This window comes from Zonotrichia leucophrys, chromosome 9 (assembly GCF_028769735.1).
Source record: "Zonotrichia leucophrys gambelii isolate GWCS_2022_RI chromosome 9, RI_Zleu_2.0, whole genome shotgun sequence".
Classification (NCBI taxonomy): Eukaryota; Metazoa; Chordata; class Aves; order Passeriformes; family Passerellidae; genus Zonotrichia; species Zonotrichia leucophrys.
Window position 1 is genome coordinate 20605042 of NC_088179.1, and position 27645 is coordinate 20632686.

General features: G+C 40.0%; 1 protein-coding gene across 4 annotated transcripts; it reads right to left on the reverse strand.

The window, feature by feature from the left end:
- Positions 1-30: 30 nt before the first annotated feature.
- ECT2 (epithelial cell transforming 2) lies at positions 31-27365 on the reverse strand. 4 transcript variants are annotated; one of them, XM_064721275.1, is made up of 26 exons: positions 27279-27365; positions 24782-24939; positions 23707-23786; positions 23519-23611; positions 22446-22628; positions 21313-21402; positions 20278-20385; positions 19087-19160; positions 18836-18966; positions 18586-18701; positions 17960-18022; positions 17375-17597; positions 15734-15870; positions 14938-15057; positions 13854-13922; positions 12833-12943; positions 11811-11907; positions 11014-11095; positions 10002-10080; positions 9698-9817; positions 8311-8449; positions 7260-7414; positions 5281-5388; positions 4540-4683; positions 2624-2945; positions 31-1370 (listed from the first exon to the last, which is right to left on the reverse strand). In XM_064721275.1, exons 2-25 carry the CDS (start codon positions 24909-24911, stop codon positions 2640-2642), a joined length of 2958 nt encoding a protein of 985 aa, XP_064577345.1. In that variant the 5' UTR covers positions 24912-24939; positions 27279-27365; the 3' UTR covers positions 31-1370; positions 2624-2639. The 4 variants fall into 4 exon arrangements, with proteins under 4 accessions (XP_064577345.1, XP_064577346.1, XP_064577347.1 ...); XM_064721276.1 differs by lacking the exon at positions 23519-23611; XM_064721277.1 differs by lacking the exon at positions 2624-2945.
- Positions 27366-27645: the final 280 nt, after the last annotated feature.

A 27645-nucleotide genomic window follows, 5' to 3' on the forward strand; every position in this document is an offset into this window, starting at 1 on the left:
AAGAATATATTAAGATAAAACAAAAAAATATTCAGGCCTATCAAGTGGTATACTTTATTAGGAATAACTACGTAGATAATCAGAGTACAGTTGTAGGTTGGAGCCCAAAAATGCCCTTTTTTCCCCACATAAAAAAAGTAAACTTTCATAAAAGCTTGTTTAGCAAAGCCAGAAGCAGTGTTATTTTAAACAGTTTATTTACATTGCTCAGATTGACAAAGAGATATAAAAAACAGTGCAGTCTGACACATTCAAAAGCATCACTAGTTACATATAGATACAAGACAAAACACAGGTGGTTAAAAAGAAACCAGAAGTTGTGAACTCCTGCTAATACCAACAGTTGAACTGTTAATGAAATGCAGAAATTTACATATTCAGATAGTTTGTGAGAGTGCATTGCAGGGTACAAACTGTTCAGAGATGACAGAAGTGAACATAGTTTTAAAGGAAGACATAAATACATGAGGAAGCCTAAAAGCCTTAGGAGTTGTACACTGAAATTTGACATGCCAAAATTGGACCCTGAAGTTCCAACGTCACACCAAGAATCCTATGCATTAAATAATGATTTGTTAACCAAGTATGGGGAATGTGTGGGGGTTTGGTTTTTTAACAACCCTACTAAAGAGGAGTGTAATTCTTTTCCTCAGACTTCCACTTCAAAGCAAGACAAAGAATTCAATTGATCATTTCTGATGGTCAAAGCTCCTCATACCACTGTGTTTACAGTGAGGCTGCAGGAGATCATAATCACAAAACTCAATTCTATTTAATTATAAACAACTACATTTATAAAATATCTGGAATAAGCAGCTGTACAACAGGTTAACTGTCATACTTGAAAGGTCAGGTACTTCATAATGTTTCTCCATTTAAGAAATCCACAATTCAAACATTAGAGTGCTCTGCCAGTAGATGAAGTTAGGCAAGCATAAGAGTCATCCAAACTAGCAGTAAATTATGTGATCATCATCTTCATTTCAAGATCTGACAAACCAGCCTGGAGGGGACAATTTCCATAGAAGAAAATGTTTCAGTTATGCTGGTAAGGAAATAAATCTGTACAAGGGAATACTGTGTTTAAATGAAGGCCAAGTCACTTACTCCACTGATTGGCTGGTCTGCTTCAACACAACTAAACCCCCCTTGTGATTAACTTAGTGTCATCTAACATTTTGCTAATCATGGCTAAGTGCTAATGACTAAGGTACCAGAAATGTCAGTCACAGTCACTGCCTGTCAGTCACTGCCACAGAGCAGAGCCTGCCCCAGCTGCCTCACACCAGGTGGGTTGTGGATCGGCTTAATGTGTGACTCCTCTTTTCAAAGATCGAGGGAAGGCTGACCAAGGAAGGAGAATGAACACCCTGTTGGACAAAAAAAAAAATGTTATTGATCATATATGAGCCAATCTCAATAGTGCAGCAGTCATTCCTCAACCTTCACATCTCATACAAAGAACGTGTGAGTGCAGAAGATCTCAGAGATTGGCAGCTTTTGAAATTACTGATCCAGCATTTCTAGAGTTTGAACTTAACACATTTTAAAAACTACAGAAGAGATTTTTCTTTTCCTTATTACCAGTCTTGAGAGATTTGGAATGCAAGAACATGTTTTTGAAGAGTGGCTGTTAACAAGTATTAGTATACATCTTGCATCACTTTTTGCAGTAATCTCCCTCCAAAATGAAGGCAAGATACACTATGATAATCTCTTAGAGAAACAGAGCTCCCTCTCCAATCCTGCAACTTTCTGTATAATCATCAGCTCTGAGCCCCAAATGAGATGCTGAACACATGTCTCCTTGGCTGCAGGAGGCAACAGACATCCCAGTGATTTGTCAGAGCTTGCTTCAGCTGTGCCTGGATGGGCACACACTAGGCAAGAAGCTGACTTTTCTGATGCTTGGAGAATAAGCTGCTTCTGAGACTTAATTACTGTGAAACCAACACATCAATATGTAGCACTAAAAGTAAACCTCTTTGGATTAGCTGAGATTTTATATTCTTTTCACATTAGACCTCAAGATACTTGCACAAGCAATCCTCTGTTGCTCTTAAACAGCCAGCCAAGCTTCTCAGCACATCAACAGGTCACGGTAGTTGGGCAGCTTGGGCACCTGCATGCTTCAAGAATCTTTTAAACAGGGATATTTTGGGCAAGTAAGGGAATACACACTTCACTGTGAACAAGCCCTATGCCTGTTTATGGCATGTCCTCCATTTGAAGTCGTTGGCAATATCTGAAAATTTAACACTAAATTCCTCTCTATACAGCAGCTCTTATTAGGCTTCAGTGTTTTATACCAGGGTTTTTTTTATTTACAGATAGAGAATAAAAAACTAAAACCACAGGTAAAATAAGCTGCTCAAGACTTCCTTGCAACCAAGTTATTAAAGCTCTCAGAACTCTGGCCAGTGAGTTACATGGCCTGAAACAGTGAGGAATTCAACTGTATATCAACTAAAAGAAAAACACATTTAAAAGTTTGTGAAAAAATGAGTTTGCACCCAGAACCAGAACCACATGTGAGTGCTGTGCATTAGAGGATGTTAAGAAGAACCCAACACCACTTGAAGCCCTTTGTGCATTAGAGCTGTGCCATGCTCTCTTAGCTTACAGCACTCAGGATTTCTTCAGTCAGGATGTGATGCACAGAATTTCCCAGCACCACACTGGTTATCACCTCCAGCATCAGCACAGGTGGCAGTAACTACAGGGAAAGCACATGGTCTGTCCAAGGCATGACCATTTAAGCTTTCCAAGTTGGAAGAAGCTTTTGCTTCTAGAGCATTTGGAAGATGAGTATTTGGAGAGCCTGGACACAGCACAGGTCGAGGCTTGGAGCTTTGAGAGCACCAATCAACAGAACTGGAGCGATGGACATTAACAGCACACTTGGCAGATCCACTTAGGCTGCACGTGGAAGAGGAACGAGCAATCTACAATTAGGAGGGATTTAAGAGTTAGTTCAAACAAGAAAAAAACCCTCAAGTATCCAAGCTTTATTGATATTTTTACTCTATGGTTTTTTTCTGCACCAGAAAATTCCTACATAAGTGTAGGCTAAGATTTAATTTCAATAAAACCATATGTCTGAATAACAGCTTTGACTCTTAATGGACTCAGACAGGTTTCCTGCAGTTTTAGTTTCCTATCAACAACTGCACTGGTATTCCAACTTGAGGGGCTGGAATCCAAACCTCTTTTTCCCTCAACCATATAATTGAACCAAAAAGGCTTTATGCAAGTTCAGTGGTGTGTGGCATTGGTTAAAAAATCACAACACATCATCTGCTGCCAAGCTGCAGCTTATTACCACAGGTGCAAGAGGTCTGGGAAGAATCTGAAACAGGAACATGGTTTTGCAAGTTTCTAAGATTTTGTGGAAAAAAAGTATTTTTGTCTGGGGTAGATATGCACAAAATGAAAAGCACATAACTTGTAAGTTCATGAGAAATGAGATACAGTGCTGTATCAAAATGAAGACAATTAGAAAGCAAAAACAATTGTTGCCATAATCATAACAGAAGGAAGAAAGTCTCTCTGCAGGAAACTAGGCTATAGCCCCATTGATAGATGATTTTTTTTTATTTCCTCTAAATCAAGGGAGTCTGCTGTGATACTTCCTCCCTTACTGCTTCATATTTTCTCATGTGGGAGAGCAGGGCTGTGTCTTTATGCTGTACAATTTAATGGCCACTCAAACACACTGAATTACCTCAATATTGAAGTACTGACACATCAGGCAGTAATAGAAAGATGAAAAGGATTCCCTTTTCTTGGCCTTCTGTCCCACATACTACTGACTAGACAGTAGGTGTTTACTCATCCAATTTCCTCAAACACTATAATAAAAAGCAAAGATGATCTAAAGATTCCTCCAAATCTAGTCTGCTTTACTAGACTGTATTAGGAAATTGAGTTTGGCCTAATGTAGCAGGAGAAAGCTGTAACAGGCAGCCAAGGCATAGCAGAGGAGTTGCAATATGTAGAACAATATTTTATTTTACCAAGTTTTCTTAAACATTTACGAGGAGATAATTCCTTTGCTGTTTACAAACTTGCAGGCTGCAGCATCTATGTTTCTCTACCCTTCCTTCCCAGTTTGTTTCACAGGGTGTCTGTCATCTCACTACTCTGACTGAAACATTCACCATACTATTCAGGGTTGTGCACCACATTTCTACTTAGTGTTCAAGATCAAAAGCATGAACCGATACAAGACTTGTGTTGAAACTTTCTCACTCTCTCAGAAGAGGAAGCATATTCCATTCTGAGCAAAAAAGACTGGTGAGGTTTTTCAACTTAAATGTGTAAGGCAACCCCCAGTTTCTAGTGCATCAAGATTTTTCTGCATTTTCAGGAAGCAAGGCTTCTCATTAAACAGCTCTTGAAAAGAATATCCCTACGAAAGCAGTTAAAAATATTTTTTCCCCACTGTGGATGTTGGAATCGCTAAAGTGAGAGCAGCAGCAGGCACGAAAGGAGCGTGGTGTTGAGAAGGTGCCTTCCCCGGGGGCACAGCTCACTCACCGCCAGCGAGGAGGTGCTGGTCAGGCGGCTGCCGATGTAACTCTCGCTGCAGCTGGGGCTCCGCCCTTCCGTGGCGCTGTGGGACATCAGAGCCCTGCGCAGCGCTCGCTTGGGCGTTTTGGAGAACGAAAAGGCTCTTGTCACCTGAGGAGGTTGGCAAGTGGTTAAACACTGACTAAAACCAGGCTGTAATCACTGCTGTTATACAGGCTACCATTCTGAAAATCTCTGGGTTGTGTATCAAGTGTTGGTGGTTGGATCACAACCAGCCAAACACCCACATCTAAAGTGATCTGACTTTTAAAGGCTTCCCATCATCCTTGCTCTTCTCATTCTGTCCAAATAGGAGGGAGAGAGGAGGGCAGAGATTCACAGAGAAGTCAAAGCAAGGTTTGGTCACCAAGGCTTCCTTACATCCCTCAGCCCTGCAGAGTCAGGCCTCCCCCTCCTTTTTTAAGTTGCTTCTCAAATTTGCATTATATTTGAAAGACTCAAAGTATTAAACAGCCTAAGTTCCATAGCAGACTGAAAAATGACTACATAATACTTATGACTGTAATACTTAAGACTATATATACATATATTCCAAAACCTTAAACACCCCACACCTTCTTTCTTTAAGGAGATTATATTTAAGAGTTTTAGTTCAGATTAAGTTTTTCCTGTCACTACTGTAAATACTACAAACCACCTGAAAGAGAAATCCCAGCACAATTCTCTGGATAAAAAGCACCATCTTACCTTTTTTGATGTTTTCTTTATGGCTCTGGATGCTCTGCTTAAAGTACTGTCCATATCTTTAGTATTTACTTCAACTGAATCAGGATCAGCAACATAAATGAGATTTTCCTGTAGACAAAAATAGTCTTAATAATGGTCAAATATCAGCATTTGCCAAAATATATTTTTCTAGTGCATTAGGTCAGATTTAGAGGGTTTAATAGCCATATTCCATATTTAACTCTTTATACAGTCCAGCAGCTATTTGTTTTCAAGCTATTCTGTTAGATCAACAGCTGGTGCAACCAGTTTGTGAAACCACTTCATCAGTAGTTTCACATTCAGTTTGTCTGATTCAGTTTCAAGTCCAGGGCTGACCAAATTAAAGGCAGTAGTTCTGAGGCATCCCCAGGGAGTTTCCAAGATAAACATTGCTTAATTCCACTGACACATCTAGCACATTTCTGAAGTGAAATCTTGAGAGCTGCAGCTGTCAAACATTAAAACTAAAGCCTTTCAGCTTCAGTGCAGTACATGTTGCAGAATAGCCAGGAGTTTTTGGGGTTTTTTCACGCCTCATTCTTAAACTCCAGCATTGCAAAGCAATCTCTGCCTACCTACTTACAAAACGTGGGGGGCAGAGGGGGCACACATGGGAGTGGGAAGCTGCTGGGATGATTCTTGCTGTTTGTTGTCTGCATTTTGAGAAAACACATTTTACACTTTAAAAAAAAAAAGTAGGACCCCAGTCAGCAGCTTTATTGCCATTCCTAAGGAAGAGTAGCCAAAGCCTTTGCTGCCACCAGGTGGCAAAGTCAATGTTATCTCCGTTCACATGATGCTGTGGAAGTATAAAACCAGGCAAAAGTGCTTAAATTGAAGCTCAATTTGACATTTAAATAAGCAAGAAAGAGGTATTATATAGTAGGTACAGAAATTATAACTAATGGGATTCAGCACAGTAGGTTACAATTTGTCAGTATGTGATTGAGTGTCTTGGGGCAAGAGGGAACTACACATTTATTACACAAAGGTGTAATTCCTGTTAAAAATCCAAGTTATATGTTACACAAAATACTGAAGATAGGCAACACACAGACTAAAGAAAATTAACACTTCCACATCAGCACTTTTCATACTCAGTACCTGGAAGGGAAACCACAAAGCCCAAGTCTCTTATTCCTAAGTCCCTAGATCCCAAGACACACAAAATAAAACTAAGATGCTGTTTTCATGACTTAATTACCTCTCCTGTACCAAGCATGCCCTTAAAAATCACAACCAAACATGCAGAACATAAAGCATTTCTGGTTTACACCAAGGAGCTTCAGCTGTATGTATTGCACGCATTTTCAGCAAATTGAGATGACTGATATGCATAGACTTTTACATAATTAAAACATCAGCTGAAAGCCTCTTGCTGTAATTGGAGAGGATCTACTCCTCAGATTAGTGGTTTTCTGCCTATAGAAAGCCCACACACAATTTCTAGAAGTGAGACAAGGCCAGTGCCTCCTTTATTTCACTGGGGTTTTTTTCCTTGTTTTAAGGTTGTAGATTTCTGTCTCTGGGAGGAAGATGCTTCATGTCTCTTGCATTATAGTGGAGATAAGGTGTAGAGCAAAGAACTCTAACAGAGTTAATCCAACACAAATGATCAACAACACTGGGATTGTAAATTCAAAGATAGCTGTGAAAGAAGCAAGCTAAATCCAATTCTTGTTAGAACTGCAGTGCAGAGTTGAATCATACCCTTTTCACCATCAAAAATTAATTATAAATAATTTTTGATTTTTAAGCACTACTCAGATTCTGCTCAAACTAACTTCCAGCCTGTTTCCTTTTCTACCTTTTAACACTCACTTGCAGGCATGTTAGCACAAATCTTTTCTGCTCTACTTTACCTCAGGCATGTCCACTATTAACTTCTTTAGTTTCAGGTGCTTAAAGCCAAAAAGAGGGAGAAGTCTCAGTCAGCAGCCTGGTTCCAGAGTACTTACTGCATCTGCTTTACAAATCGTGTTGGCCACGTGCCGACACAGCATCTTCAGCCAGTCCTCCTTGCAAGGGTCTTCAGTTGTCATCTGGAAACTGAGCAGCTTGTTGTTGAGTTCTGTAGGTGGCCTCACTACTAAGGCAAAAGCTTTCTGGCAATCTACATTTTGTTTAAAAAAAAAAAAGCACAGAGTTAATAAAAAGAATAATAATTTTTTCATGTAATTCAGAGGGAACTATAGACAGCATGATTTGGTGTGATGATTTTGTCTTTACTTACACACTAGCTCTTGTGTCACTTGCAAGAGCAGAGCTGTGTCCACAGCCATCATCAAGAGGCTGCAATCAGCTGTTCAGGCAATAGCTGAGCAACCAAATAATCTGCAGAGCAATCAGCCTCACCCACCCTCTTTGCCATTTCTCTTCTTCATTGGCTTTCTATGTTCAGGTGCTTCAGAGTACATAAAGTAGAACACATGATATGCATATCTTCACAGTGAAACACCACATCTTGCCAGGATAGAAATCTGGAAACTGGTGTGACTAGATTCTTTATAAGTCACTATCAATGCTGGAGCAGTGTGGGAAAGCAGACAGAAATTAAGTCATCTTTTAAGATGCCAAGCACAGCTTCTCCTGAGCATTATCACCATCACCAGTTAGAAAAAAATTTGGTTTCAAACCAACAGCACTTTTCTCTGGCCAATCTAATGCTCTGGGCTGAAGTTTGAGGTTTGGTTTTTATTTTGTAAATCCAGAGCTGTCAAGTGTTAAACTCTGTTTATTTCACACTGCCAATTGGTTGGCTTATGCTAATGCCATTAGTTCTGCCAAATTCAGCATCCTGCAGCAATTCTCAAAAAGCCAAAAGAGCATCAGTACAAGGAATTCTCAAGCTCCTACAGAGATTCAAACAGAAGCTTTTACTAAAATCACATATCTAAAATACCATACAATAAATACACCTTAGCATTCCATCCCACAACAGCAGAGCTTCCTCCTTCACACCTTAAAACACAGTTTAAGGAGCTACCAGAGTATTCAAAACACACAGACCTTCTGTCTCCCTGATGTCCAAGACTTTCTTGATCTGGGAGAGAGGCATGAGAACAACATGCTTGAGAGATGCAGGAGGCCTTGTGTGGCCATGGGGACTCTTGAAAGCTCCAATAACTTTATGCCGTTTCCTCGCAATCTGCAGTTAAATAAAATAGAAAGGGTCATTTGGAAGAGCTCTTGCCATTTTTTCCTTTCTTTTCTATATTTTTTACCTTTTTTTCCTTTTACACCAGGCACAGAAAATCTTGCTACTCTACCACATAAATCCTAAAGGAATTAATTTATCTCTCTATTCACTGCCTACAGCCCAGGTGGCCGAACAATATTTGTTACTTGGCATCAAAACACTCAGCTGAAAAATAAAATATATTTTCAAAAATACCTAGAGAGGAAGTAATTTTGCATTACAGACCTCAATTCTACCCTGCATAACAAGGGTCCTTTGAAATCTTCCACAAAGTAGTCTAGATTTAAACAGAAAAGACAACATCTATATGCATGAACCAACATAAGGTGTGGCGTGTTATGTCCTAGAAATATCACTTGCTGTTGCTTATGCATGCAGCCATGGAGCAGGCTCTGCATAAAAACATGTGAGGCACTTGTGTGCCAAAGTAATGCATCTTATTTGTCTCTTGTCCAAGAGACAAGCCAAGAAGCTTTATTAAAAGTGGTTTTATTTGCCTTTCCATCCTTTATGAGAAGTGATGAAACTGAGTCAACTCAAATCACTAGTCAGATTTTGTCTCTAAGTACTGCTTAGGACAGCACTAATTTTGAATTACTTTAGAGTTGGTCTTCTATGAAGACAGTGTTCTTCAGTGCTGAAGACAGCAACAAGTACTTTATGAAAGTGGCCTTTATAAATTCAGTTCTTCCACATTAGTCTCCAAAACCCAGTCAGATTATTCTTCCCCTCCAATTCTTCCTAACATATTTTCAGTTTAAGGGATATATTACAACTTTGGTTTTTTGGTAGCCTAAGAACAGACAGGTCTACCAAGGCCCACTATTCCCTCCCATTATATACAGATAAACTTTAAAAGGACAAAGAACCTGATGAGCCAAAGACTCCAGCACTTTTTCATCCATTGGTGCTACTCAAAGTGCTATTCAGATAAACATTTTTGAACATATTAATCTGCTTTTATGTTTTTACTCTGGCTGCAAGGCATAAAAGGCTACATTAACACCTCTCAGCCATGAGAGGCTTATACAGTAGTTAATGGAAAAGAAATATCAGCATGTGTTGACCTATCAGCAATCTGTGACTTAGAATTCTGCCTCAAAAGGTCTTAAATTCTACTTATTTATATTCATGTGTAGTGTAAAAGTGTAAAGCCCTTTACAATTCAGTTCATGAGATGTGCTGGTATCACCTTACCTCTAGGCAATCATTGAACAGAAAGAGTGTGACCTGCTCTCCCCTGTCACAGATGTCATCCCCAAGTGCCACAGTTTCCAGACGCTGCACCAAGCTGCGGTGGGAGGACAGGAGATTGGCCTAAATGACAAAAGCAAAAAGCTCATTAAGCATTTAGTTCAAGGGCTGGATTACTGCTTGCTTACAGCTTAACACTGGCAATCTCTTTAAACCAGCACTGTTGCACTGTAGCCTCACATTTTTACAAAGGGAACGAAGTACTGCAGGCATTTAAGAGATCTGCAGCTTTGGAGAAATTACTTACTGGACATCCATCCACTTCATAGACAACATCAAAGAACTGCCTTTGTGCCTCTGTTTTTCTTTTGTCTTCATTAATGTGTCTAAGGAAAGCATATTATATTAACCTTCAATAGCAAGCAACAGTAAATGGATGCACTGCATTTTAGACATACAAAAATAATAAATCTAAACATTCAGGGATAGAATTTACACAGCAGCACTTGCCACATTGGCCTGAAGAAGTACCAAATACCACAGGCAATCACATAGGAAACTTCAGTTCTAGAACACTGTTCTTGTCATGTTACCAGCACTTGACACACCAATCAATTAAAAATAGAATTCCCCTCCTCTGTCATGCAACATTTTGAACCAGAGACTGACACAACTCAGTTCTTTCCAGCCTGCATTTTGTCTCCCCCAAATCAGGACTGCAGCTCACCAAGGCACAGATCCAAGAATAATTACAATTTAAAAGTTGTTGTTAAAACTGGACAAACATTTACCCAATTAATGCAGGACTTCTTGTTGCTGGAGACATACGCTACACTTCAAAAGAGGTGAGACTTACAATCTAAACAACTTCAGCTTTCAGCTAATTAACTCATGGAACAGTGCCAAGAAGAGCTAATACAGCATCAGAAGAAAAACTATTCTCCCACCAAAAGTCTGTCCTTTCAGTAGATATAATGCATAGAAGTAGGATTTAAAGACAAAAAGCCCAGTTCTTCCATTCCAGAGGGAAAAGATAGGAATAAGAGTTGGAACAGAAGAGAGGACAGGGGACAGTCCCTGCTGAAGCAAGGGGTCAGCAGAAGTTCAGGTCCAAGTGCTGGGGAATGTCACAGACTCCTTCAGAGCTCTGGCACAGAATACCAAAGTGACAACAGCAGCCAGAAGGAGGCTGAAGAACACCTACAGTTATGTTTACTTACTGTTCCTTGTGGCAACATAACAGTGACAATTTAGGAGGAACAGAGGGATGTAACTGCAGTATGTTTAACAGTATGTTCCATAGAATCAACATGACTTACGTCATCACCTCCTTTAATGATTCAATAGCTCTCTCTAGAGTTATTTTATCTGGGTTCTCTTCTGCTGTATGTTTCTTAATATCTACAATTAAAAAAAAAAAAAGAAATAAAAACTCCATACATATTACAAGAGCCTGAAAAGAAACATGAAAAACTCAGACTTAAATTGAGTTAAGATAAGCTGACTGGAGACATCAGATCCATCAGATCTACTCTGGAGTCCAAGTAGCACTGATTAAGTGGGGAACGAGGCTGAACAGAAGCTGTTCAGACATCTCATTAAGAAATAAAAACCACATACAATACAGAAACCAAACCCTTAAACTATTAAAAAAAATTGAGGTGCAGAGACAAGCACAAAAGTCTTTTTCCACCTGAAGAAAAGGATGATGTGGATTTTTTATTATTTTTATTAACAAAAGCATTATTACAGCAAGTGGTTGATACCAGGTGGAACACATGAAATCGTGAGCCTTGTCAATATGAATTGCTCTCTAGTTTATGTTAGTTTCATTTGAATCTCAATTATATTCTTGTTTGAAGAGACAGAATTGTCAGTGCAAACTGTTCCTCTATCTGTATCCTGCATACAAATGTATGAACAAGTAGAATTTAGACAGAATTTATGCTTTCTTCAGTAGTGGGTCTCACTGACTGCCAGGAGTCATGGTTAACTCACATAATCAGGCTTGGTTTAGATGAGAAAAGCTGTTTCTAATGTTGACAAAAGGTAGACATGAACTTGTGGTTTTAACACTTTCACAGATAAACTAATAAAAATGACATCTCTGGGTTACCATTCAGTAGTAGGGCAACACTGGGCAGCCTTTGCACAGGACGGATAAGGAGCTCAGCGAGGCTTTGGCGGCCACATTCAGGTTTGGCTTGATTTATCTGGGAAAAAGGAAATAATGCTTACTTTTTTTTTTTTTTTTTTTACACACATACACAAGATCAGAGAAAAATTCCCTTCCTTGAAATTAGCATTGCTATATAAGTGTGAGAATTGTTTACCACAGTCATTAACAGAGCATGTTAAAAACCACATTCCACTCAAAAGAACAGTGATTTATATTCTCAGAATGTCTACTTTTAAAGGGTCCATATCAACCCTTCAGCTCTTGTTCCAGCTGCTAATGTGGAGTGGGACTGGGGATGAGCTGTTCCCTTATTTGTTCCCCATCTTTTAGATATCAATACTTGGATGTAATTCCTAGTTCCTCAGAAAACACAAGCTGAAACTGTCAGTGTTTGACACCTGTCTGTTTTGATATAGGAGTTAAAGCTGCACTGCACTATTAACAGTACACACATATCTGAAGAGATCAAGAGTCTTAAGACTCATCTTCAGAAAACTTTCTTTGAAGATCATCTTCCTGTTAGATCTCCACTGTTGGGTTTCTATTCATTAGTCACAAGAATGCTGAGAAATCCTACCTCCCTGGAGCTTCACAGCTGCCCAAGGAAAGTTAAAAGCTGTTTCAGAAATACAAGTCTCACAGGGAGGGGACCAACCAAAGCAGCAGCTCCAGTTATCTTCACAGAAAAGAGAAGAGATGTATTTGGGAGGAACTTTTTTCCAGCAACAAATGCATATAATCAAACCACCTTGAAAGCTGTTTAACAGAGAAGGAACTCAGACTTTTTCTGAGAGGGCTTGAGGGATTGAAGTTCAAATCCTTCCTATTTCTGTCTCACCAAGAGGTGTTTGCATTTCTTCAAGCTTTCAAAATTTCATATTCTTCCATCTACTGCATTCAGTAGAACATGGTAACAGTCCTCATGTTCTACTCACAGAGTTAGTTCTGCAGACACTTACCTTTAAGAAGGCATGAAACCTTGGTTTCTGCTTTTCACATCTTGTAATCGTCTCCTTGCTCATTTCAAAGAAATTCACAAACGGAGGGTATGTTTTCAACAAGTCTTTTGACTGAAAGAAACAACTGTTAGGGCTCTGCTTTACATATTATGTATCCTTGTACATATGTTCATATGCCCTGAGCCATACAAAGCTGCTCAAAGGCACATTGCAATAAAGAATAATAAAAAATGTGTTGTAAACCCATACGTGTTCTCAGAGCAAGTTAAGACATTTTTGCATGCCAGATGCCCCAGATTGATGCTGCTGATTAAACTCAGGCTGCTCTCAACCAGCATCACGCAGACATAACAATCTTAAAAGCTGCTGAGCAGCTCAAGTGAGAGGCAGGTTGACACCTAGCAAGAAGCTTTTGGCGAGAATTTTGGAAATTTCAGACAAGTACTTCTGCCAGTGACTGCAATCACCTTTTAAACCACCAGAAGCAACACCTTAGACTGAAAACTTTTGAATGACAAGCACTCTTTGTCTCAAAATCATCAGATCAGCAAAATAATCACAAGATACCGAGCACCTATTTATGTTAAAATTCTTTGCAGTCCCAGACTTAGCCTTCCTGCTCTACACAGGACTCCTTATTCACTTACATGTTTCAAGTCTTGAAGAAAGAACATAAGTTTGTGAAAAGTTATTTTCTTAGTTCTTTACTATTGATCAGAGGCAGCAGATGGCTAAGGGCCTGGGAAGTGGCTTTTAATGTCTGAGTAAAAAGCATGTCTAGCTTTGCAAATTACAGTTCTCAGACTGTAGCTATTTGTAGTTTTAATCCTTCATACCTGTGAATAGACACACACACTAAAACTTGATATGGATTGTATCACTCAACTAAAAAGTTTAAATAAAAAAGACAATGATACAAGTTGGAGCTCTTTCTCAGCAGTGCTTGGCTTGTGTTTGCTAGATCTTAGAAGATGTTATGAGGCAAGATAATAGTTGTAAGCATAAAGAAAGAGGAACTTACATATTTGAGAATGATGTCACCAATACTTTTGCTTTCAGTCCAGTTTATCATAAGATCTTCCAGGTCCTCCTGGAATACATGCAGGGATGGGGAGAGAAAACAAGCTGAGCATAAAGTGCATAAAGCCATTAAATGGGATGACTATTTTGCCAAACACACATCATTAGGTGTGGTTTTGTGCTGACAAAACAGGCAATCCTAAAAGCTGTACAATTTCACATTCAGCCTACTGAGGGCTGGTAACAAGAGATGTCTGGCTTACTGAATATGTACATCTAGCTGTAAATCAGTGCAGCTTGGCAGCATGTCAGGACTAGCCAGCTCTGCAGCAAGATGACACTGCTGCATCCAGCACAATACACAACACATCCCAAAGGAATACTGACAAAGGATACACAGAAGACAGTTGAACCAATTCTAATTAAGACTGCACAACTTATCTAGGACTTAAGTCTATAAGACAGGATTGAAATAGAACTAAGATAGATTCCACTTACTTGCTACACCAGGGTGTCAAGGAAAGTGAGACCAAGCCTGTTAAGCCTATATGAGCTTGATAAGGATCAAGCTCTATCACCATCAGATAATAAGAGGGACAGGAGGGCACAGCTGAAGGTTCAGGATTCACCTTCAGTGAAAAGGATTTATCACTAATATTGGTTTGTTGCTGCCACTGCTCATATCTTTATAACACCAAAGATGAAGGAAAACACAACAACTACATCAAAGCAACTCTCTGCTGCAAGTGACTTCAATTTGCCACACAGACACACAGCTCTACTTTCATCTCTGTCTCAGTGGGCACACATCAATAGCTGGTGTGATTAACCAGACTGGACCCACTGGTTGGAAAAAAACCAACAAAACCTGTACAAACAAATCACCAAGTTGCAGGTAGCCTGCAAGTCTCTGTACTTGAAAAGCCTACAGAGAAATGCTGCAGGAATAGGCAGATGCCACTATTTGAAAGAGTGTATCAGCACCAGGAAGAGTTTATACCTGTACAACAGACAACTGAAAACACACAGAAAAGATTCAAAGTGTCTATGAAAGCTTCCCCTGCAGGGGAGAAGGTGCAGCTTGCCTTGATTTTAGTGTGCACATCAAGAATATCTGGAATGCTGCCAAATATGGTCTTGATCTCTTCCTGTGCAAGGATTGGTCCCCCAAGTTGTCCTTCCTTCTCCAAAGGAACTTGAAACAACTGATGAATTAAGAAAAAGAAGTTAATGCCCTCCCAGCTGCCAACATTGTGTTGGAAATAGCTATGAAAGCAACAGTATTTTCCTTTTGGATCATAATTTCCTGCAGTCACAATCTTGAGATGTCTCCATTCAGCAAGAGTGGGTTTTGGAGAGTGGTTTGAAGATACAAACACTTAGTTTGATACATCTCTACAGCATAACTCCCTCTCATCTCTTTCTACTCACACACATCTTGGCTCATTCTTTAAGTAGATAATCAGCTGCAATAGAAATAAACTTTCAAGAAATTAAGCTCTTCCTGTAAGTCGTTTGCTATTCTGCTCCTCTTGGGATAACTTAAAAAAAAAGATTTTTTTTCCCTCTGCCATCTCTCTTTATTCACTAATATCTAAAATATTACTCAAGAAGATCTTATTTTCCTGACACTTCCAATTTCCATATATATTGCAATACCACTGCAGATCCCAGATTAGAAATTGTATTTTCCAACCTGAACCTGAGTATTTTTATATGTCAGTAAAATTACATGAGACTGTTTATATTGTCATTTTCCTATGAAGCTTTGATGCACCCAAGCCCTCAAAAGCCTGTAGATCACAGATTGAAAATATTAATCAATATAAACATTGCCTATCTTATTACATTTGACCTGGACTGGCTTTAAAGCCATCTTACCTGAATAATTGTTGTCAGAATATCAACATAGTTACTTTCTGTCTGATACAATTCTTTTGCAACCTGCCATCTTGCAGACTGCTTGAGAGGAAGAGGAGTGGAGTTTTTGGAAGGTCTTGCGCAGGATTTTGGTGTTTCTGATGAAGAGATATTTCCAAAAGGAAATAGAGCTTTATTACAATAGAGTCCCTAAAAAAAGATCCCCCTCAAAGACAAAAGAAAAAACTTCAGAATTTTTAAGTGAAGATAAGTTTGGGGTTTTTTTTAAAGGTTACATTCTAGAGTTAGCAGGGCTCTTCCAAAAAAATAGCTCTTTGTTAGAGCCTGCTTATGGAACAACAGTAATACATTTTTCCTCAAAATTAGATGGAAACTAATAAGACATTTATGGGCAGGTCAATGACTTGACCCTATTATTAGTTCCTTATTTAGCAGGAAGCAAGGATTAGGTACTGAACATTACTTATTTATACACTAGTACAAAGGTGCTTTTCTACTTCCACTTTGCCATGTAAACAATTATCTCTCAGCTGCCTGCCATCCTTGCATTAAGTGTGTAGCTCAAAACCATTTACTAAAATCAGCCCTTGCACATACCACTTACAGTTCATCCCACTGAGGGAAGGAGAAAGGCTCAAAAAAGTAATTTCTCTTAAAGCTAAAGCCAAGGTGGACCTGGAGCAATTCATGAGTTTTAAATATTTGCTCATGTCTTGGATCTTAGAGACCTATGTCTTTTTTTTATATCAAAGCTCACTACTGCCATAGTTAACAATGAAATAAGTACCTTACCTGTTGTTTCCAAAACAGCAAGTTTTGAGACTGACTGCTGCTGTTGGATTAGAAGAAAATTCCCTACCATGGGTAACAAGAGCACTAGCATTACCTAAGAAGGCTGATCTTCCCTGAATTCCTTCTGAATTATCACTTACAGGTTGTGCCTCTTTGGGAGCTCTTATGTGATTTGAGTTTGCCTTTTTGAAGCAGTAGCAGCTCCAGATAACTCCTCTATGACCTGTTAAAAATCACTTGTGGTATCAGCTTTTAACTAACCCAAAATTTTGCAGTTCCTCTCTTCACAAGCACCACGTGCAGATATTTAAAACTCTGTCCATTCACTCAAAACCAATTGCTGATTTATATTCTTGTGAAGTTTTAGACATGACAGTTTGCTGGCACAAATAGTGTAGCCTCAACAGAACATTTCAAAGACCTAGGAGTGGGCCCTGCAGGAATTTTCCCTTTAACTCCTCTAGAAAAGAATCTTCATCCTCTTTCTTCTAAGTATCCTATGGAGAGTATTTTAGATGATTTACTGTTGACTATGCTGCTAATTTGCTACAGACTTCCAGCAGAGTATTTCAAGCATTGTGGATTAACACTCAACTGTATCCCTATTTATCACCTCCACATCTATTCCTTCAGATATGAACACGCTTACTGTGATGACAAGAGGCAGCTTGGCCTGTGTCTGAACTCTTCAGTCCAACTTTTTCCTCCCCACTTTGAAAAAGGAAAAGCCTGGAATTACATTGCAAATCTGTAGCAGAACCTGTAGGATTTCCCTACCACCACCATTTCCACTTTCACGCAAGAGCTGCTAACCACTAAGTGTGGCTGAATGGAAGGTTTTAGCTCTACCTCCATTGGCAGTGCTTGACTCTGGAGTGTTGGAAATATCCAGCAAGGAGCCAATGGAGAGGGAGTGCTCAGCTGAGGGGCGTTTCCGAGGAGGGAAGGGGGACAGGTCTGTTTCCCTGGTCAGCTGGGCCAGAGTCTCTTTCAAGCGGCGCCGTTTGCGGTTGCTGTTGGGCGTGCTCAGGGACAGCAGCGACACCGACTTCTTGAAATCAGGACTCTCTGACTGCAGGGAAAGAAAACTTCAGTCAGGGCTTTATCCTCTGTGTCCACTTCAACTCAGTGCAGAGACTCACAGAGACAACACACAACACAGCAGGAAACTTCTGAGGAAAGCCGAGGCAGAACGGGTGAAGTTTTTTGTTTCCCTTTCTAAAATAAAAACCACCAAGTTTTGTTTGACTAAAAGTACAACTTGGAGAAGCAGAAAAAAAGTTTCTATTCCAAATTAGTACTCTGTGTATAAAATTTGTAATGGATTACCTGGAACTGAAATGCTGCTTTAAAACATCTGGCCCCACACACACTATGTTGCATGCTGATTTTACCACCAAAATACGCTGTGTATTGTGTGAGTGTTCAACATACCTTCTCAAATAAATACATGGATTCTCCAGCTCTGGCATCCATTTGAATGCTTCCCCAAAACCACTAAAGGAAAAAAGAAAACACACATTATGAATGCATTACCAAAGAGAGATTCACCCAAAGTTAAAAATGTTCAAAATAACCCATAATAGTTACACAGTTGGCAAGTGTGGTGGTGTTTTCAGGGGTTCTAGGATGAGGGAAGAGACAAGAATGTTGGTTTTATGTTTCAGAAGGCTTGATTTATTATTTTATGATATATATTATATTAAAACTATACTAAAAGAATAGAAGAAAGGATTTTATTAGAAGGTAAGCTAAGAATAGAAAAGGAATGATAAAGGTTTGTGACTGACTGAGACAGTCTGGGCAGCTGGACTGTGATTGGCTATAAATTAGAAACAACTACATGAGACTAGTCACAAATCTACTTGTTGCATTCTACAGCAGCAGATAAACCATGATTACATTTTGTTCTTGAGGCTTCTCAGCTTCTCAGGAGAAAAAATCTTAAGGAAAGGATTTTTCAGAAAATATCATGGCTACAGGCAAGGAAGATATTTTTTTCAGAATAAGAACACACAGTTCTACAAGGCAGCATTCTCTAATGAATTTTCAGCACTAACCTCTTGCTTCACAACATAAAGTTTTTTTAAAGGTTCAAATGGAAGATCTTTTACTGTACTTTCTTCAACCACCAAGTGTGTACACCTTTCATCACCAACTGGTAAATAATGTCCTCCTAGATTAAAAAAAAAGGCAAATAAGCAGGAAAGAAGATTCTTGTTAGAAATTAGTATCTCACTTAACAGTTCTGTGGCACCCATCATTATAAACTCTATCCCATTCTTCCCAGAGGTTTTCATAAACAATCACCTTGCATTTCTGTCATTTCTTCCATGTTAGCTTTCTCATCATCAGAGAATCCCAGGAAACTTAGCAAGCAATCCTGAAAGGGAGGAACCTTGAACTGGTTTCTAAAATCATCATCAGCTGCACAGAAATCACTGAAAGAAAGAAGATGCACAAAAAAGTCACTTAAGTGACTCAAGTCAATATTTAAGCAGAAGCTCACATTTCAGGTGAACAGGATGCAAAGTGAAGGCTGAAGGAAAATAAACACCTACATTTCATTCCTTTTCTCCCATGCCTTATAAATCCACTCTGCTTTCACGATAGGAATACCAAGACTTACAGCAATCTACAAAACAGGAAAAGCATAAGTTGCACCAAATAGTTCCATTGAAATCTTTCTCACATCAAGAAAAATTTGTAACCTTCCTTTTACTTTTCAAGACAGATACTGCAAAAAGTGCATATATTCCTTCAAAAGCCATATTCAACTGCAGCTCCCCAGAGTTAGAACATATGAATTCAGTGACTAGGAAATCAGATCAATAGCTATTTTGACATTTCCTCAAAAGTGCACCATTTTGTTAGTCTGATATCCTTCATCACTCACAAAAACACAAAATCAAATCTCTGTTCCAGCAGAATATGGGATCTTTTTTCTGCTTTTGATACTTTGTATGAAGAAAAATACCCCATCCTGCTTTTATCAAAGAGAAAGTGACTATTTGAAAGGTAACTGCCATGCTTGAGAGATTGTACAGTTTTCCTACATTTTCTCCTTTGATTTGGCAGAAAGGAGTGTTTGAACAGAAAGTAGGACTTCTCTTCCAGCTGCAAGATTATAAAGACAAACAAGGAAAAAAGAAAAGCAACATCCTTCCAACAATTCAAAGCAGGGAGAGTCAAGAGGCACAGACATTGCTACATCATAATTAAATAGTACAAAAAACTATAACCTGTTATTTACTTCTAAACTGAAGATAAGTGTCCCAAGTGATTCCCTTTTAGAATCAGAAAGAAAAAGCACACTCATGTCTATTTATGCATAAAGATATATTTGAATCCTCACCCATAACCCAAATAACAAATTTTAAATAATTTGTAGAAGACATGCACCAATTAAGGAATGGAGTTTTTTTACAAGTTGCCTCAAAGTTTATTGTTTGGATAGACAGAAGCATGCATTTGTTCATCACTATCTTTACTACTGGTAGCATCAATATTTAACTATATTGGATCTTGTTATTTACTATACTTGTCTGTTTCAAATTTATGTTATTTAGATCTCCCACAGAGACACAAACATGCCAAAGCTGAACACCAGACTGAGATGAATTCACCTTTACAAGTCATTGCTGTTAGTACAGGAAAAAGCAGCAGCTTCTGAGCTGAAGTATAAAGAACAAACAGTCTACAAAAGCCAAATTCCAAAGATTGCTATGAAACACCAACTCAAGCTTACATACTCTGAATTTGTCTCCATGTGTTGAGTTTGCCACCAGATGAGTAACTTTTGAGCTAAAGTCCCTTCTAATAATTCCACCCATGTGATGAACCAAGGTCACAAGCTTAACCTGAAAAATAAAGATGAAAAGTTTTCAGTATCTTTTGAAGAGCGAGTTCAGTACAAAAGTGATTTACAAAGCAAGTTACAGAAGGTTACATTAAAGGCCTAGAAATAGAAATACTCTGATCTGTTCTTAAAACAACTTGTTCACATCGACAGAAGATTCAGCTTATACATCAAAAGAGCTATTAAGATTTATTTTTATTTCAACATTTAACACAGCCTTGCTGTGTAGCCTGAAGACAATCCAAGCCACCAGTACTGTCATGATCATCACACATAATGCCTTCACCTTTTCCCACATGTTAGATTTGACATTTTCCTTGCTGATTTAGTCAATTTAGATCAAACCTAACTAACCCCAACACCAGGCAAAGGCTTTTGGTTTGGGTTTGGTTTTTTTCAGATGAAGATGTGGAGCCATATTGTTGATTCCCAGGTGTCCAGTAGGGAAATTAGATGGCAACTGCCTACTGAAATGGAAAAGCCATGTGCTAGAGTATCAAACAAAGAGTAAGTCCTGATAGCACAATATCATGACAAGATCACATGCCTGAAAATGCTCTGAACAGAGCTACAAAGATTTACTTGCTTATTCTACTACCTGTACCAAAAAAAAACCAGGACACTACTGGGTAAACATCTTATCTGAAGCCTCAACCTACAGACCCTTAAGCTCTATTGAATTAGAGCAGCTTAATGTCATTCAACAAAAAAGTGACCAAAAATGACAGACAAAATGACTTGAACAAAGTTTTGTTCCCATCCTCAAATATCACTGCCTCTGGACTTGCAAAAAACCAAAAGAACGAACAATTCCCATACAAGCCTGAGTCATGGTTAAACCCTATCACTCTGGGTGATAGAACAGAAGAGTATCTTGAAAATATCCTTTACATGGTTTTACCAATCCAAAGAAGAATATGTTACTTACTAATTCATCTTTCTTTCTGAATCCTGTAAAGCACAGTACCAAGTTCAACATACTTGCACAGTACAGTGGACGGCAGGAGAAAGGTAAAGGCTGAAAACAAGAGGAAAGCTCATGAGTCAACAGCATGCTGCAGCCATTGAAGCTTTCACATTACCTTTAATACACTGCTGTTATTTCTAGTATTAAAAATGCATCAGACACTAGTCCAGGTCTGTGTATTCAATTATACCTTAGCTCCAGGCCTGCTGATAAAGTAACTAGAGCATCCCCAAGTTCTACAGGTAGCACTCCATCCTTTTATTTCCCCCCAATCCATCTGCTCCACATTATGACTTTGGACATATAAAGTGATTACTGGAGAATCATTTGTATGCTGCCTTTCTCAATGGCACAATCCCAACTGGTGATCTTGGATGTCACAGACATCTTTTGTGAAAAATCCTTTCTTTAGGATTTTTCCCTCTTCTGGGAAGCTGAGGCCCCAGAGAAAGAATGTAAACAATGGTTATCTGCTGCTGTGGAATGCAACAGGTGCACCTGTGATTGGCCCATGTTGCATGTTTACAATTAAGGGCCAATCAAAGACCAAGCTCTCTGGGACAGAATCAGAGAGCTCCTTTGTTTATTCATTCCTATTCTATTCTTAGGATAGATTCAGCTTATACATCAAAAGAGCTATTAAGATTTATTTTTATTTCAACATTTAAAACAGCCTTGCTGTGTAGCCTAAGACTATCCAAGCCACCAGTACTCTCATGATCATCACACATAATGCCTTCACCTTTTCCCACATGTTAGATTTGACATTTTCTTTTCTCTCTCTATTCCTTTTAGTATAGTCTTAATGTAACTTATCATAAAATAATAAATCCAGCCTTCTGATCATCAAGTCAAGATTCTCATCTCTCTCTTCACCCCGTAGAACCCTTGCAAGCCCAGCAACACTTGGAGCCTTACCCTGTCTGCCTGCACTCTCACTACATGCAATATTCTAACACAGCACCAGAAACTTGCTTTTCTTGAAATTCTCTAGGAATGTTTATAACTGGAAGAGCAAAGGGATTTTACTGTGAACTCTTAGAACTCAGTGAAGTGGGGAGCTAACTCATGTGATTTCAGCAGGAAGCACCCACCTCTCCTTTCTGTGCACAGTGCAGCACCACCGGCGGCCCGATGACTCTGCAGTCTGCCTTGCAGAGGTTGCTGAAGATGGGAGCTTGGAAGTCTGACACAACGAAGATTGTCTCAAATTCAGGGGAATCAGAATCTCCAAGCTCTTCTATTGTGTCTGTCTTTATGTAGGGCATTTTAATTTCCTTGATGCACAGGGGTGAAAGGGAAAGCATTACTCAGGTAACATACTTGCACAAGTGTAAAATTCAACTGATGTTTATTTTGGACCATTAGGAAAATGTGTGATTCAGATATTTCAGAGAGTTAGGATTTGTGAAAGCTGAATGCAATGCACTGTTCTCTAGCATAAGAATAGCTATGAACTGCTGCATGTTTTAAGACTGAGTGTCAAAGTAATTCCTGCTTTTGAAGAATCAGAATTCTGGTTGCTTAAGCAGTTTATGTATCAGTTCACACCAATAATGTAGCACTGGAAGGAGCTAAATAGAAAAAGTACCCTAAGCTCAAAAGATAAATGAAATTTCAGACTGTCAGAACAGCTTAGGGTACTGTGGGATGCTACTAAAAAGCAGCAACAGCAAGCTCCATGCTACAGAGCAGAAATAGGTTTTGTTCATTGCTTGATATTTTTAAGTGGTTAAAAAAATTGTCCATTCTATTTTCAAACACTCGTTCCAAACTTTATCTCTTACGTCTTTCACATCAAGAAATGGAAAAGCATTTCTTGCACTTCAGTTTGAATGCAGCTTTCAATTGAAAGAGAAGTCCGTTGACAATTACAAAGCCAGTTCATAGCACAAACTTATGTGTGACTGAACACAAGCATGCAGTTGGATTATCCCCATGGATATTCTGATGCCCCTGTTAGAAAACACCACTAGAAAAGAGCTACAAGTGTTACTCCATATTGTAAAAGAAGTGCTAATTTGATGAGCTGTGACACCATCAGAACCATTAGCATATATTATGACCATTATGCCCAATTAATCCAAATTAAAGCCTGTGCACATTTCAGTCCCAGTGAAGTGTAACATGCTGCATGCAATTACATGTGCTGAATTGCATGACATACCATATGAATAATACTTTTTATTAGTTTTTCTTCTGATTTATCAGGGCTACTTTCCTTTATCTTTATAACAGGTACTTCCATTATCTTAATGGTCTGTGGAAGAGGAGAACTTTAGTACAGAAGCAAATTGGTTACTACAAGTCTGAAGGCATAACCTTCAGTGACTGTTTTATCTCAGGCCCACATACCTCCAAGGCTTTCTGAAGCTCCTCACGTTTCCCTGCTTCCTGAACCAAAACCACTCTTGTTTCTATTTGAGGCATTTCTTCTGCTCAGAGAGAAGCAAGGATAATATTTGTATTTTAGCAGAAAAATCTAGGTTATGTCTAAATCAAGCAATAATGTACACAAGAATACAGGCAGAGTAATCTTTCAAGATTCCTTATCAGGAACAATCCTGAAAATAAATGTTACTTTAAGAAGAGTGTCCTTTAATTAAGGCATACCAAATTGACTTTGAGCCCAAACTTTCAAGTATGAAGTGAAACAAGAATCTGCAATTCATGACCAGTCAAAACAAAAACGTAAATCAAGGGGTAAGGAGGAGGAAAGACAACAAGCCAATGAAAATCCCCAAAAAGTACAGGCTTAATGCTTCTAGCAGAATTAGATACCAAGATCTGCTGGAAAATAGACAGCTGGTGTTTTTCTAGTTTCTGTGTTCCTGGCTGACAAGGTTCATTACTTTCTTGGTAACTGAGCAGTTACCAGGAATATCAGAACTGAAACTAGATGCCTTGTTCTTTTTTTCCTTGCATTAATAAACCTTCAAAATATTAGGAGGAAGAACAAGTGTTGCCTCCATGTCATTTACATAACAGACCACCAGCAGATTTTGGCTAGTACCTTGGAGGGAAACATTGGTGGTTGTTTTTTAATTTCAAGATTTGTTATTGAATTAATCTTGGGTTTAAGACTATTAATCTCTCCACATCTCTACCTTGTAATCTGTCCACCTGTACATAACAGAGCAGCTGCAGTTTCCAAACACTGATGTCAAAATGTCACCTGCAGTGATTTATTCCACAGAAGAGACATCAAATGGAACTGACAGCTTTCTGTACAACAGCCACAAAATTCATTCAATTTGGGCTGTAACTCCAAATGTTCTTAATGAAAGGATTCCAGATCAACACCCTTTTCCCTACTCTATGTACATTCTGGAGCTCAAAGTACTTTTGGATTTTCAAAACTACTAAATACCAACAAAGTAATCAGTCATTGCACAAACCAAGCAGTCTTAAAATAAACTTCCCCCCTTACCTTCAACATCCAGAACAGTTGCACGGAATACATTCTCTTTGGAGGTTTCTATCATTTTTGACTCAAGAACAGAAGAATCAGCCAAGAGGCTCCTCCCAGTTTCAGACACCAGAGTACTGCTGTCAGCCATGATTATGCTTTGTTTCTCTCTTCAACAGCTGCAAGGTGCAGGGGAGAAATTCAGTTACAGGTGCAAAAAGCTCATTCATGAGTCCTATGACCAAGGCTGTCAGAAGTGACTTCAGAAAACAAAACATTTGGGCTCTTACTGAACTCCCACTCACACTGATAGAGCATCAAGAGTAGCACAACTGATAGAAAAGACTGACAACAAAGCTGTTACAGAAATGGTTCTGTAATTCATCTGCACAGAGGGAACTGCAGCTCTGAGCATAGGCAAGCATGAACTCAAGTGCTCATTTAAAAAAGCTGAACCACAAAGCACCAAACTAAAAGCACTTGTTTCTTTCAGTGACAAACTATTTACAAGCTACAGCTGAGACTAAAATTAGCATTGTTGATTTGAAACATCAGCAGAAGAATTAGGGTGAGCAGAGCATCTTGCTAAAATGTGATTTCTCAGGTGAACTGGCTAGAGATACTGTGGTTAGAAATGAGCACCCAGAGAGTAGAGCCAGGACTATTTACTCTTAGAAAAATTAAAAAAGCTTGAGAGTCTCTGCAAAGCTGATATGCACATACATGTCCAGCTGTATGGTCCTGAATTAACTATGACAGAGTAGAAGCAGCCTTCCATCCTCAGTAAAGAGGCCTTTTCTCCTCTCCTCTCAAACACCCTGATCTGTGCTCTCCCTGCCCATCAGCCTTGTCACCTACTGCAAAGGCAGAACCCCCAACCCTCTCATTTTCTGGGAGCCACCTCCCCAAATCCTGCAGCACAAAGGTTGTTCTCAGACACGTGCCCAACACACAGCCCATTCTGTGCCACACAGGAGGCAGGCAGGGCGAGTTCCTGTGACTCATCACACACCCAGGTTCCAGTGTTTGCACAGTGAGATCAGGAGTTACCCAGAGCAGCAGCTACAGCTGAGCTGCTGTTGGATAATAACCCTTTGTAGCACTTGAACTGGAATTGTTCTGTGACTGCATGTGCCCTTTGAAAACAGCAGCTACACAAATACTGCACTAGAGCATTGTCTGAAAGAGGACTCTTGAGGCAGTAAAACCCCTAGAGAACAGCACATGCCATTTCCCAAATTGGGTAATGACCATCCCATTCCACAGCAAAGTCAGAAGACAAAAAGCAATGGGCACTTTGGCATAGCAGCAATGCAGAAAGGACTGGGACTCATGGAAGGGATTCAAATCCTCACAATACACCAGTTCCTAATGCAGTGATGAGCAATAATCAACACCACAAATCTATCATTATTCTAGACATATTCAACTCCCAGATTTGCCACCTGAGTTTCAGTTTTCAGGTCACACACAGCTGTGCAGATCCATGGAGCTGAATTTCCTACCCCTGTGTCTGTCACCCTCCTCGTTTTTCTCAGAGCAAGAAGAGAGAGTGACCTCAGTCCTGAAAAGTCTTTGGGGAATCCCCTGACCAGAAAGTTACAATGTCACCACCAGGAGCTGTAACACAGTTACCAACTTCTTTGGCAGAGGTGGACGGAAGTATAATCTTGGCAGATTCAAACCAGATCGCTAATAATGATTACCACAAGGACAATTACAATGTAAATTCAGAGGAAAACAAGCCCTCCAGTTAGAGGCATAACTAAACTTAAATCCTAGAGATTATTTCCTAGAAGTCTGAGACATCAGTACAGTTATTATTACACCAAGTAAAATGTACAGGAACTCACAAAGAACTTCCTTGCATATTTGAAGAAGCCTAGACTTTGGTCTGGGCATTGATTTTCTTTATGGATTTTTATAATTTATTTATTTCTGAGGTTCCTTCCTGGGTGTGTCTAAAAATATTCCTTGTTTCAATAACCATATAATAATAGCAATATTTGTCACTAAACCTACAGACTGAAAGTGCCAGGATGCAGAGAACAAACAGCACATACAGACAAGAACACAACAGTTTTCCCTCACATAAAGCGCAAAAAGTCAGAACACCATCACTACAGGCTCCAGGCAGAGCCAAGACCCCCACAGCATCACACTCAGAAATGACCTCCCAATGATTTGTGGAAAGCCTGAAGGACACAAACCAAAATAAGTTTGGTAAAGCAAGGAAAGGACAGTAAACAACCCCCACGCTGCCCATGTCCCTCCCGAGGAACCACCCAGGAGGGTTCCCGAGCGCTCTGCAGGGAGGTGGCCCAGGCCAGGCCGAGGGGCCGCCGCCTCTCGAGCCAGCAGGTGCCGCCGGGCCCGGGGCTCCGCCCTGCCCAAGGAGCGCGGCCGGGGGCCTGAGGAGCCCCGGGGCAGCGCTGGACCCGGAGCCCCCACAGGAGCCCGACACACCGGCCCCGCTCCGGGCGAGCCGCCCGCACCCCCAGCCCCGGTGCCCCCTCACCGCCGGCGCCGCCCGCCGCCATCCGCCATCAGCGGCCGCCGCCAATTCAAAAAGCGAGCCGCCGCACTTACACCGCCGCCCATTGGCTGCCGGCCCCACCGCCCCGCTGTAAGCCGCCCCCTCATTCGCCACGGCCGCGAGATGCCCCGCCCACTTGCCCTTCCTTTTCGGCAGCGCTGCGCCCATGTCCCTTTCGGATTGGTCGCTGCATCTGCCACTCAGGCGGAGCGCGCTGCCATTGGCTGTGAGATATTTCCTGGGCAGACGCACAGCGCTTGTTGCGGTAGAGCGCAGGTTGCTGAGTGGGCGGGGGGGGACGAACTCTGCGCTGATTGGCTGCCGCGGGGTTTGAACTCTCGCAACGGCC

Bases quoted from the DNA above. Each gene is read 5' to 3' on its own strand.
- ECT2 (XM_064721275.1), bottom strand. From the start codon at position 24,911: ATGGCTGACAGCAGTACTCTGGTGTCTGAAACTGGGAGGAGCCTCTTG. The intron at 19,161-20,277 runs GTATGTAAGCTT...CCTGTTTTGTAG, and splicing joins CACATGGAGACAAATTCAGA to ATTGCTGTAAGTCTTGGTAT. The intron at 13,923-14,937 runs GCAAGCTGCACC...CATGTATTCCAG, and splicing joins ATGTGCACACTAAAATCAAG to GAGGACCTGGAAGATCTTAT.